Raw genomic sequence first — 12943 nt, forward strand, 5'->3', positions numbered from 1 at the left:
TGGCAACGGGAAAACGGTGTCAGAGGCCTGGTCAGAAAACACACAGGTAAGCATTTTTTTTTAAACTTAATTAAAATATAATAAAATGTAATTCAACCAAGAAGAAGAACAGTTAAACTGTGTGCAATGTAATGATTGTGCTTGCATTTTGTTTTGTGTTTATCATTTTCAGAACATGATCAATCGATAGTAGAGGGAGAATCCACTTGGTGTGTTCAAGGACAGGCAGCATCTCCTCATCAAAGACTAACCGAAAACCTTGACCAATATAGTTGTGAACTGAGTCAACCTTTATTTTGGTATTTTTAGTTGATTACATATTATTTATGTGTAGCTGCTGTTGTAATTATTTAATGTTTGCAGGTCTTATGTGTGTATGCAGACATATTGTTGTCATCATACCATCAGTTGGATGCCAGGTTGTGTGCAGCCTTTTTTTGTAAAATGCTACATGTGTCATACATTTTCTTGCAACTCAGTTTTATGTTATTTTTCTTTATTCACTTGGACAGTTTGATCCTTCATTAATGGAGTTATGTGGGTTTTCATGAGCTGACAAAATTTAAAAGGATTTATGTTAGAGCAACAAGCAAACATAAGTTTTCTATGCAACTGTAATTGTCACTTGAATAAGTTATAATAAATAATGAGTTATTTAACATTAAGTTATTTAACATTAGTTACATTTATTTCACATTACATTCGATTACATTTAGTTACATTTATAAGTTACATGTGGCCCTTTGAGGACAGCCAATATGCTGATTTGGCCCTCGGTGAAAATGAGTTTGACACCCCTGTTTTAGGGGCTTAAGGGTTAAGGGTTAAGGGTTAAGGCTGCCAATGTTCCAGCTGTAGTATTCAATTAAATGTCTGTATATAGATTCATATAATCACAACAAATACTAAGAACATACTAAGGCAAACCACTTAGAGTCCACATCAATGGGGCCTAAGCATTTGTTAGCAAAGCCTCAGTATATACTGTATAGTTACTACTGCAACAACTTGCTGCGTATTATTATGTATTATTAAATGTATTATTATTATTTTTGTTATTTTCTTCTCTATTATTGTTTTAATGTTCCAAATGTAAAGAACTTTGAGCTACCTTCTGTGTATGAAAGGTGCTATACAAATAGAGCTTATTAATATTATTATGGCTTTTTAATTCTAGCAGGAACAGAGTCTTGCAGGACACTGGACTACTGGCAGAACTCGACTATGTGTGTTGCATTGAGGTACACACCTTTGCTGATTTTCAAGACCAAACTTAATTACATTATTGAATGGTGTTTGGCATTATCTTCTTTTCATACAAGTGAGATAAGAACATTTAGGGCCTTTAGTCCCTATTGAGACGGAATAAATGTCTAATGTGGCTGGGGGCCTTACCTGTTCCTTGAGGAGGGCATTTGTCACAGCGAGGGCCCCAGGCCTTGCCAACACTGCAGCAGCAGAGCTGTTTGCTCAGTTGGGTAGACACTGGGTGCAAACACTGCCTCCCTGAGCTCACCAAACGGAAGCAAGCCCCCTTCTCCTCTTGGATGGCAGGCGTGTTGGCTAAAGAGTAGCGCACGATGAGGAGGAGGAGGAGGGGGGAGGGTTGAGGAAGTGGTGCACCAGAGGATAAGAGAGACATACATGGGAGAAAGAGAGAACAAAGTAGAGAAATAAAGAGGTCCCCTTCACCAAAGCATCCTTCTCTTCTCACCGGAACAAACTGCTGCCACAAACACAAACATATCTCTAAAAAACACCAGAGCATAAAAAAATATATATATGTACAATGAGAAATCTGGCAACTACATTTTGTGGTGGCAATGACAACTAAATTTAAACAATACAAGCCAAACACAAAACACATGCAAAGCACAGACAACATGTAGGGAAAGAAGGTTTTTAAAGCCAATGCTTCTTGCACCCACAAAGTCAAGCGCTGGCTCAGATGAAGGCATGCAGGAGAGCATGTATAATAATAGATCATAATAATAATGGGAAATAATGACGTCCAAAAGAAACCAAGTACTGTATGTTCATATGAAATATCCTTTTTGCCAGACATTACCTGAAGTAACTTGACCTATTTTTCCAACAACTAATCAGATTCCAAAATGTAGCACTTTACAACACAATTTAATACACTTTACACTTTTTACTTTTATTTAAGTAGGGTTGTCCTCCCCTGTGGTAATTTTACTTTTACTAAAGTAATGGTTATTTGTACTTTTACTTAAGTACTGAGGTTCAGTACTTCTTCCACCACTGATGAAGTCAAATCAAATGCATGTCTGAAAACTTGTTCAAAGGCTACTCAGTATCGAGTGTATCTTTGGTGACACTAAAGTCAAATGATATCCGAAGGCACTGTATGTTACATGTCAGGTTCAGGGAGTTGTGCTTCCTTCTCACCAGGAGTGGGAGATGTCCCTTCAGCATGCTCTCATCTATTTATTGTCTTATCCTGCCTCAGGTTTTCCATTTTGATGTGAACTGTTTCTTCAATGGGTTCTACAGGTGTGGCTTTCACACCTACCTTGCTTGTCCTGACTTTCAAACTTTTCTGTTTGATCCAAACCAAAATTACAGGTGTGAAACTCACCTGTCTGACCAAAAGAGGTAGTCTCAGTCCGGATCAAACAGACCAAGGTCTGGTTCGTTTCTAGTGTGAAATCATTATTTTGGAGTTTTGGCCTAAATAAAGTAGGTATCGTTGTGTTATAAGAGAAGTGCACCTCCTTTAGGGAAGAGCTCAGCGCTCAACGTATACATAAGAGAGAGAGAGAGAGAGAGAGAGAGAGAGAGAGAGAGACGTGTCAGCGCTCAGAGCAGACAGCTGTCGGCTCTCACAGCTGAGAATACATCAGCATTTTTCAAAGTTGTAGTAAACTGACTCTGTATCTTTCGGTCAATTCATTTTCCTTTTAGAAATGGGTTATATCCAGAGATGGGAAGCAATGAAGTACAAATACTTCTTTACTGTACTCAAGTAGATTTTTCAGGTATTTTTACTTTAGTAATTTATATTTTATCCTTTATTTTCTTTCCAGAAGCTATATTTGAGCACACACATACATGTAGATTCCTTAAATATTAAGGGGAGTATATTGCTACTCAGTCAGAATCTTGTTAACCTGGAGTTCCAGTCTCTGTCACAATAATCAAAGATGGGATGTTTTAGGCCTGTTGACCGACATTTTTGTGTAGTCCAGGTAGCTTTGCATAAAAAATGGTTGTCATTCACAAGGCTACTTCTTTTTATAGTTTGAGTAAATTCTCCAAATCTGTAGTTTTTTACTTTTAATTGAGTAAAGAAGTTTAATCTTCTACTTTTACCAGAGTATTTTTTAGTAGAAGTATCTGTACTTTTGCAATTTTGGGTAATATCATAATTGTATTCTAAAAACTACTAAATTTCAAAAAATGCATATTCAAAGCATTTTTACATTTTTGTTATCAAAAGTGATGAACGGAATTTAAAAAAAAGTCTTTGATTTTCATCGTCTATTTCTTTAAACAAAAAATCACGACTAAACAGTAACAAAGAAGCCCTGTTTGGTTTTTATATTCTGAGAACAGACAAGCCAGTGCTTAATGTTAAATTGAGGGTGGACCAGTGCTGCTTCACCCCAGGCTTAAAGGGGCACTGTCTACTCCGCCTACAGGTTTCTCTATAGAGCTCCCCCTACAGGTTTCTCTATAGAGCCCCCCCCCCCCCCCCCCCCCCCCCCCCCCCCCCCACCCCCCCCCCCCCCCCCCCCCCCCCCCCCCCCACCCCCCCCCCCCCCCCCCCCCCGCCCCTACAGGTTTCTTATAGAGCCACCCCCCTAAAGGTTCCTCTATAGAGCTGCCCCTAAAGATTTCTCTATAGAGCCCCCCCCCCACTACAGGTTCCACTATAGAGCTCCCCCTACAGGGTTTTCCACATAGCTCCCCCTACAGCTTTGGAATAGATATTTAGCAGCTCCTATGTTTACTTGTGACTGACCCCTCCCTCGGTCAGTCTGCCATTTCCTCTTTCTCTGTTCCTCCGACAACGCTTTCCTAGCTTTCTGCTTCTTTTTAGCCAGTTTAGCCGTGGCGGTGGAGTAAAAAACTCCATGGCTTGCTGGTTTCTGAATGGGGGCTTGTAGTCCTATGTGTGCAGTATTTTAATATTACCATGTAATTAAATAGAAACAGCACTACTGATTCATGGTTATTACACAGAAACTACCAGATGTGTTTCCAGGTACGAAGTTACAAGATTAAACATATAATTTGTAATGTATTACCTTGAAACAAAAGGGAAATATTTGGAACATAAAGGGTGGACAAATTTCAGCATTATAATATGGTAATTACCAATAAATGTGCCAAAAAAGTTGTATCTAATTTGGAAGGTATTACGCTGATAGTGACTGTGAAAACATCAATATATATTATCCCATTATTATCATGTTATTAAAATATTAATATAACTATATTAATACTACCCAGATATACATATTGTTATCATCAAACCCATTTCTAGTTGTTACCTTGGTAATTGCATGTTATTACATTTGTTATCTTATTACTCCAGTATTACATCTTATTACTGTGATGTGTTACCCAGTATTACTTTGGTAATAACAAGTTATAACCTATAGATTCCCTCTTTATCATCACACTGTTACCCCACTATGACCATCTTATTACCGTGCAACCAATTACTTTGCGACTTTTCCATTTATTAGTGACAGTAGATAGACATGAAAGGGGGAGAGAGACGGGGATGACAGGCAGCAAAGGGCCGCAGGTCGGACTCAATCCCGGGCCGCTGCAGGACTCAAGCTACATAGGGCGCACGGTCTTACTGGGTGAGCTAGAGGCCGCCCCTCCTTGCCTCGAGATTAGACTGTAATGCCCCATATAATCTCAATAGACCAAACCGGATTAATGAAGGACCGCCACTCTTCCACAAATATTAAATGTTGTGCACTCTCCAGCGTTGGGGGGATTCCAGAAGTGGTTGTCTCCCTGGATGCGGAGAAGGCATTTGACAGAATCGAGTGTGGTTATCGGTTTGCCATATTAGAAAGATTTGGCTTTGGTTCTAATTTTATTTCTTATATCCACCTGTTATATACTTCTCCAAAAGCATCAGTGATACAAATTGGCTTCCCAACTTTTCCCTCTGTCAAGCAGCTCCAGACACGGCTGTCCCCTCAGCCCACTTCTGTTTGCATTAGCTATAGAACCCCTGTCAATTAAGTTGAGAACATCACACGTCATATGTGGGCTTCTCAGGATGGAATTTCTCTATATGCAGACGATGTATTGCTCTTTGTATTAGAGATGAGCCGGATATTCGGCTGAAACGAGTATCCAGTACGGATAAAGCACTTTTGCCGAATACAAGTATTATACGAGTAATACGAGTCAATATCTGTGCTCGGATTGAATAAAAATATTATTGGGTGCGGACCGTGTCTGTGTTCTGTGATAGGCTAGTCGTCACAGCACCCTCCCCTACACACACACACGCTCTGCTCACTCACACACAGATCACTGAGAAGAGAACAGCTCCCTCTTTCTCTCTCTCTCTCTCTCTCCCCCAGGCACTTAGGTCCGCGGGTCTTTTCCGTTAACGTTTAGGGTTTCTTCAGGTTGGTTTTTTCCTTTGGTTTGTAGTACTTACTTAACCAGTAGGTTTCTGGTAACCGTGGGGTTTGTTCAGACATGGTGCTTAGAATGTAAATGTAAATGTGCTGTATTTATATAGCGCTTTTCTAGTCTTAACGACTACTCAAAGCGCTTTTACATCATACAGGAAACATTCACCATTCACACACATTCATACACTGTGGCCGGGGCTGCCGCACAAGGTGCCACCTGCTCATCAGATAAACACTCACACACATTCACACTCCGATGTGCAGCACCGGGTTCAGGGTCTTGCCCAAGGACACTTCGACGTGGGACTGCAGGGCCAGGGATGGAACAACCAACCTTCCGACTGGCAGGCAACCACTCTACCACTGAGCCACAGTCACGCAATGTGACTCGCATTGCGTCTCTGCCGTCTGAGTTTTTTTATTTTTTCTAATTTATTCAATCTATTGATCCATAGAACACAGTCCCCCCCCCGCCCCCTCTCTCTTTTTTTCTCTCTCTCTTTCTCTCTCTCTTTCTCTCTCTCTCTCTGTGTCTCAAAAAAATAAAAAAAATAAATCACACTGATCATAAACAAATTAACAGTTAAAAAAAGAAAGTTATATTGAGTATGAAAACTCTTGTTCATTACATTTTACTTCATAATTTCAATCGCATGTGTTGTATTCGTTGTTGCAAAACTTGTTCCGTATTTAGTTTGCTTGTTAGCATGACAACACCATTGATCCAAAGCTCAATGCTGATGCTGTTATGTGAATAGTTTTCTAATCAGCAATAAGTATGACAATTTCTGATCAACCCATATCAATTGCAAGCTTAAACTAACAAACCGGTTAAAGCCCCGCCCATTTCAAGACATCCCGACCCACTTCCAGGTTAAATTATGTCCACGTCCGGGTTAGGCCCCGCCCAGTCCGAGTACAGATACAGATAATTAATGTGGTAAACAGATACAGATACAGATAATGCTGTACTCGCTCATCCCTACTATATATCTGATCCAGTGTCCTGTGTTTCTAATATTGTGGAAATGTTATGTATATTTAGGCTTTTCTCTGGTTACAAATTAAAAGTGTGTGAATTGAATGTTTTCCACTCAATAATTTAATTGTGCAGATTTCCAATTATGAACTCCATTTCCATATTTCCAAATCTGTCTTTAAACATTCACCCATAACTTCTCTGATCTTCATAAAAAGAATTTCAAACCCCTCATGAGAAAGCTAGAATCAGAATCAAACTTCTGCATATGAACATCTCTCTCTGCTTAGATTACTTTTCTCACCATCACAGTATACATCAAACCTTGTAGTACATTCTACTCTCAAAATGTGGGCACAATTTAGGCAACATTTCAAACCTCTTGACTTCTCTATGTGTAGCCCTATTTCCAATAACCACCTCTTTCCTGCAGCCAGATTGGATCAAACCTTTACAGAGTGGCACAAAGTTGGTCTTATTATATGTAGTGACTTTTCTAAAGATGGTCTGTTTAGCAGCTTTACTGATCTTACTAATAGTTTAAAACTACGGTCAGCTTTATATAGATATTTTCACGTCAGTCACTTTATCCAAACATGGAGCTTTCCAGCCTTACCAGTAAATTCAGAGTTGGAAAATATCTTACAAACTTCTGTACTAACCCTAACATGAAGACCAGATTTCAAATACATCTAACACAATCTTTTCTTTTCAAAAGGTGTCATTAAATGAAATCTGAACTGATTGGGCAGAAGAGCTTGGGATGGAGATATCTGACTAAACCTTGGATCGTGTTCAGAGTAGAGTCAATGGCACAAGAGAAACGTGTTTTCTTTTGCCTCCCTGTTGGCTTGTAGAACGATAGTGCTTGAGGGGAAATCTCCTAAACCACCGTATGCATCAGTCTGGCTTAACAACCTGATGCTATTCCTGAAATTAGAAACAATTAAGTATTTCTCTAGAGGATCAACTGACACATTCATAAAAGCCATGAGATATTTTAAGTATGGCTGTATGTTCTGTCTTGTGGTACATGCTTGAGGGGGAATCCAATTATACAATGAACACCATGCTTTCATCCATGCACTGTTTTCATTTGCATATTATCAAATACACGTCAGCTTTAGCCGCATTCCCAGCAGCCCTTGCTGCGCTTGTGCTTTGGAGCAGGTGGCAGGGGTAATGTAACAAATGTAATGCATGTATTTCTGTCGATATGAGACTTTTGTTCAGTCTGACACTGCATTGTTGGAGGTTCTGGGTTTAGATGTTAATCAATGTGAAACAAATCTAAGAAAATGTTAGATTGTAGGACTTACATATGCAAGTGGTGAGTGTGGGGTCAGGAACAAAGCCGGGTTTACACATGCACCTATAGCTGCCCACAGTGTTCAGACAGTTCCCATTAGGACACGCCCCCTGCAGCTGGCACTCATCGAAATCTGTCAATCAACAAAATGACACACAATCAACCCAGGGACCTTTCAAAGGATTTCTTAACATTTCAAGATGAAAAATACATTTTCATCTTGGGAATGCTTACAAAGCATGTTAGAGAATGAAGGCCAACCTAAGTGGTTTGCAACATCAGCAAAGACAAAAGGCAGAATTTCTGCCCACCATTCATTGTCATTACAATTGACGGAATTGTTGAACTCAACAATACAATAAACCCATATGTGGATCTTAATACTTAAAGTTAGATGTTAATCAAATGTGATAATAAAAATAGACGGTATGTTAGCTGGTGTAAAAAGGATCATTTTGGTTTCCTGTGAATTTGTTTAAATGATGAGTTCTTAAAAATAAAAATAAATAGTTGTGATGTGTGTTCATTCAATTTCAATTCAATTTTATTTATAGTATCAATTCATAACAAGAGTTATCTCAAGACACTTTACAGATAGACCACACTCCAGAATTTACAAGGACCCAACAGTTCTAATAGTTTCCTCCAGAGCAAGCAACAGTGCGACATGAAGTACGACATGAATAAATTCATGCTTTTTCATCAAGTCATGCGTGATTTAATGATAATTCATGTACCCTTATTATAAATTGTTCTCGGAGACCTCTGCCTTTTGGTTGTCAGGCCAGATGTGATGGGACCACATTTTTGTGCCATCTCACCAGCGTTTGGAACCAACAACCTCTGTGCTACCAACCACACAAGTTGCCGAATTGTTATTTCTACCAGCCCACTCTCATACAGCAGGCTGATACCGGCCATGTAGACCAGAGAGTTCACTGATTGGAGTGGTTCATGTTTCAAGCCACTGACACTAAACCCCTGGACAGCAGAATATAAAATACTTTCTTTTGTTCTCTTCCCTTCACACTCTTTTATCTGCCTGCAACTCAACCGACCCATTGCCTATGCGAGCTGGGCACGCCTAGAACTCAGCTGAATCCCCGAGTCAAGACGAACGAGCTGAAGGCTATCATCCACACAAGATCTGGGAGAAGCTGCTTTTACACCCTAGCTGAATGGGGGTGAGAAGATGAAGGGCGGACTGTATGCTGAGAGAGGGAGATAGACAGATCGACTCCAGAGACTCCAACACTGCTTAAGAACGCCTAAGAGAAAAAGATTCTGTTCACTCCCTCCAGCATGACTTCTCCTCTGGCCATGGAAACCGCCATCTATGCTAATGCTATAGGTTACTTACCTGACAGGAGCCTGCTCATCTGAATGGCTGCTCATGGTTACAGAGCTCTAAAGGTTCTGACCATGTCAGCACTCGTACCTGGCCACAACACCCTCTTGTGGTTATTTAGCAGTGTGCAGCACCACACTTTGAACACCACCTCAGAGGTCAATAGCTGACTCCTTGAGTCCTGAAAACAGGTAGGAGCACCTCCTCACTATCTTCTAGGCAACCAAGCTGAATAATCTGTTGGGTTAGGCTAAGCTCCTCTAACGTGCTTCCTTGTAGAATAGTTGGTGCTGTCTTGCACTGGACCACTTACACTTTGGTCTTCTTAGACTGTCATCAGTAAAGAAATGCCAACGTATGACCCCTTTGTTTGATGAACACAACAGCTTGCTTTTGAATCTTAGCCTCAGCTTGACTATTCAACTGGAATTGTGCTTCTGCAGAGATACACATATACATCTTTGTGATCCTACGCGGTGGGCTTTGGAAACGCTTTGAAACAATGATGTTAATACCAAATATTGTGCCAATCCATCCAGTAGCTAGATATTTCGACCAAGAGCTCTTACCTTGGCAATGAGAGCTGTTGATTCTCTTGTAACCCTGAGGACAATCTATCAGAGGGATAGCTGATGAGAGGAGAATGAAAGAAAGAAAAGGGAACACACATTTTAGTCATTGCTTTCTTACATAGGATGAATGGTTAATCCACATTAACAAATATACATGAGAAACATATTTTTTTGTTTTCTGGATCGATTTAACCAGGATTTTCTAAATTATTCCTATATCCTGACATTTCTCTTGCACTGTGACAGTTGACATAGTTTGTTTGAGAGAGGGCAAGAGGTTTACATTTTTTTAGACTACATTTTAGTCTCGTCTTTTTACGTCATTTATTATTGCATGTTGATGTTGTCGCAGTGTTTAATGACGCCGCTGCTGCCTTGTCATTGTCTCATCTTAGTCATGGAAAAAAAGGTTGTCATTTATGAAATGAAAACTGACGGACAAATAAACAATTCACTCACATTGTCATTTGATACATTATAGGATATTTGTGCATTGTGCATGTGTGAGATTGGTAAATGTACAGATGAAGGCCGCTTTAACTTCCTATGCCAATATGCTGGGGCCCCGTGAGGTCTGGCCCAGGATAAAATTAGATCCAACTGGTAACGCCCTTAAGCGCCATGTCTGGAAAACTATTTGCAATGGTTTACCTCTCCCCCCACCAACCCTCAGATCCACCTCAGCCGGTCTCCTCTGCACCCACAAGTCTAACCCCCGCAGTTTCGGGGATAGAGCCTTATCCAGGGCAGCTTCCAGACTTTGGAACTCCCTCACCATCTTCCAGTCTTGCCTCAAGACCCATCTCTTCACCTCCACCTATCCATAACCCCACCCCCCCTCCTTTCTCATCTGGGCCTGAATCTTGCTTTGTTTTGGTTTGTTTGGTTGTACATTGTTTTTATTACCTACCAGCCCTGTAAAGTGGCTTTGAGTTTGTGAAAAGCGCTATAGAAATTCAATTTGTTATTATTATTATTTACACTCCCATATTGAGTCATGGTCATAGTGACACCTACTGACGACGACAAAACAGAGGTGGGGGTTTGTGCATTTATGTTAACAAAACGTGGTGCACGGACATCACTTGCACAGAGACTCACTGCTCAGCTAAACTTGAGTGTTTCATGGTTAAGTATAGACCTTCCTATCTGCCCAGAGAGTTTACATCAACTAAAATAACAGCAGTGTACATACCTCCTGATGCTAATGCTAAGACTGCCATGAAAGAACTGCATTCGGTTATTAGTAAACAACAGACTATTCACCCTGAGGCATACTTTTGTTGCCGCGGGTGACTTTAACCACTGCAATTCAAAGACTGTGCTCCCTAAAGTCCATAAAAATGTATCATAACCCACAAGAGGAGATAAAAGTTTAGACCAAGTTTACAGTAACGTAGCTGATGCATACAAAGCAGTTCCCCTTCCCCATATAGGACACTCAGACCACCTCTCATCGTTTCTACTGCCCAAGTAATTAGCACTCATCAAACCAACAGTAGGAACGGTCAAAGTGTGGCCAGAGGGAGCTGACTCCGCACTTCAGCAGGGTTTTGAAATACTGACTGGAGAGTGTTCGCATCTCAAGCCACCCATTACTCCCACACTGACATTGACTCATATGCCTCCTCCGTTCTTGATTGTATAAACTCTCACATCACTAGTGGCACTACCCTTAAACAGATTACCACTTTCCCTTATCAGAAGCCATGTATGAACAGTGAGGTTAGACTCCTGCTGACGGCACGGGACACTGCATTCAGATCAGGTGATGCTCAAGCCTATAACTCATCCAGGGCAAACTTGAGTAGGGGCATCAAAAAAGCCAAGTACAACCACAAGCTAAGGATTGAGTGTCAGTTTATGATCTCTGACCCCAGACGCATGTGGCAAGGCATCCAGGCCATCACTGACTACAAAGCTACCAACTCCACCCCCCTGTTACCAACACCTCCTAGCCTGATGAGCTGAACCACTACTGTGGCTACTTTGATAGGGACAACAAAGAGGCAGCCATCTACAGATCACCAGCCCCTCACACTCTCCACCACAGACGTGTGTGTGGCACTGAGCAGGATTAATGCATGCATGGCTGCTGGTCCTGATGGTATCCCAGGACATGTACTTAGGGCCTGTGCTGTGCAGCTAACTGAGGTTTGGATTCCACTTCAACAAGCCTTAACGACTTCCGTCCAGTTGCACTCACCACCATCATTATGAAGTGCTTTGAGAGGCTGGTCCTGACATCTCAAGACCTGCTTATCACATTCACTGGACCTCTTCCAATTCACCTACCGTCAGAACAGGAGCACAGAGGCTTCTCTACGGCACTTCACTCTGCCATGTCCCACCTTGACAATAGCAACACATATGTGAGAATGGTGTTCATTGACTTTAGTTCAGCATGAACACCATCCTCCTCTCCAAACTGGTCACCAAACTCAGTGAACTGGGCATCAGTACCTCCCTCTGTAACTGGATTAGGGACTTCCTAACCAACAGACCTCAGTCTGTTAGGTTAGATAATCACACCTCCTCAACCATCATCCTGAAAACCGGCGTACCACAGGGATGTGTGCTGAGCCCTCTCCTTTACTCCCTCTTCACACCTGTACTGGTCTTTAACATGATTGTAAAGTTTGCAGATGACACTACGACTATTGGTCTTAGGGCTGCGCGATTATGGCCAAAATGATGCCAAAATGTGTTCAAGATTATTTGTTGATTTTAACCAAAATAAATTTTATTGTCACATAGGCTCAGAGAGACGGCTGGTCATTATGAACGGGTCCAGTACGGGTCGAATGGCGGATACACACGGCGTGTGTATGAAACGTCTGTATCTTCACTGCGCTGCATTTTTATGAACTATGATATTCTGGCCATGGTCACATCTCTGGCCCAGGTCCAGCAGCTCCGTCTCACATGCTACTACTCTACCAACTGAAGTTAGTTTCTTTCAATAACTTCTTCGGTGTTTTTCACCGTGGCGGCCGCGGTAGCAGAGTTACCATGGAAACACTGGTACAAATACAGGTTTGCCTCTCATATTTAACAATACACAGCTGTGGTAATAACAATTAAAACTGTAGACAA

General features: G+C 41.2%; 1 protein-coding gene across 1 annotated transcript in view; it reads right to left on the minus strand.

Moving 5' to 3' along the window:
* The window catches only part of ltbp1 (latent transforming growth factor beta binding protein 1), a 167962-nt gene that overhangs the window by 59885 nt on the left and 95134 nt on the right, over nt 1-12943 (minus strand). The window contains exons 13-15 of the mRNA XM_032541703.1: nt 9845-9904; nt 7938-8060; nt 1396-1563 (exon numbers count right to left, since the gene is read on the minus strand). Coding sequence (XP_032397594.1) covers nt 1396-1563; nt 7938-8060; nt 9845-9904 — 351 coding nt within the window. The remainder of the gene's footprint in view (nt 1-1395; nt 1564-7937; nt 8061-9844; nt 9905-12943) is intronic.

The sequence above is a fragment of the Etheostoma spectabile genome, chromosome 17 (assembly GCF_008692095.1).
Source record: "Etheostoma spectabile isolate EspeVRDwgs_2016 chromosome 17, UIUC_Espe_1.0, whole genome shotgun sequence".
In the NCBI taxonomy this organism is placed as follows: Eukaryota; Metazoa; Chordata; class Actinopteri; order Perciformes; family Percidae; genus Etheostoma; species Etheostoma spectabile.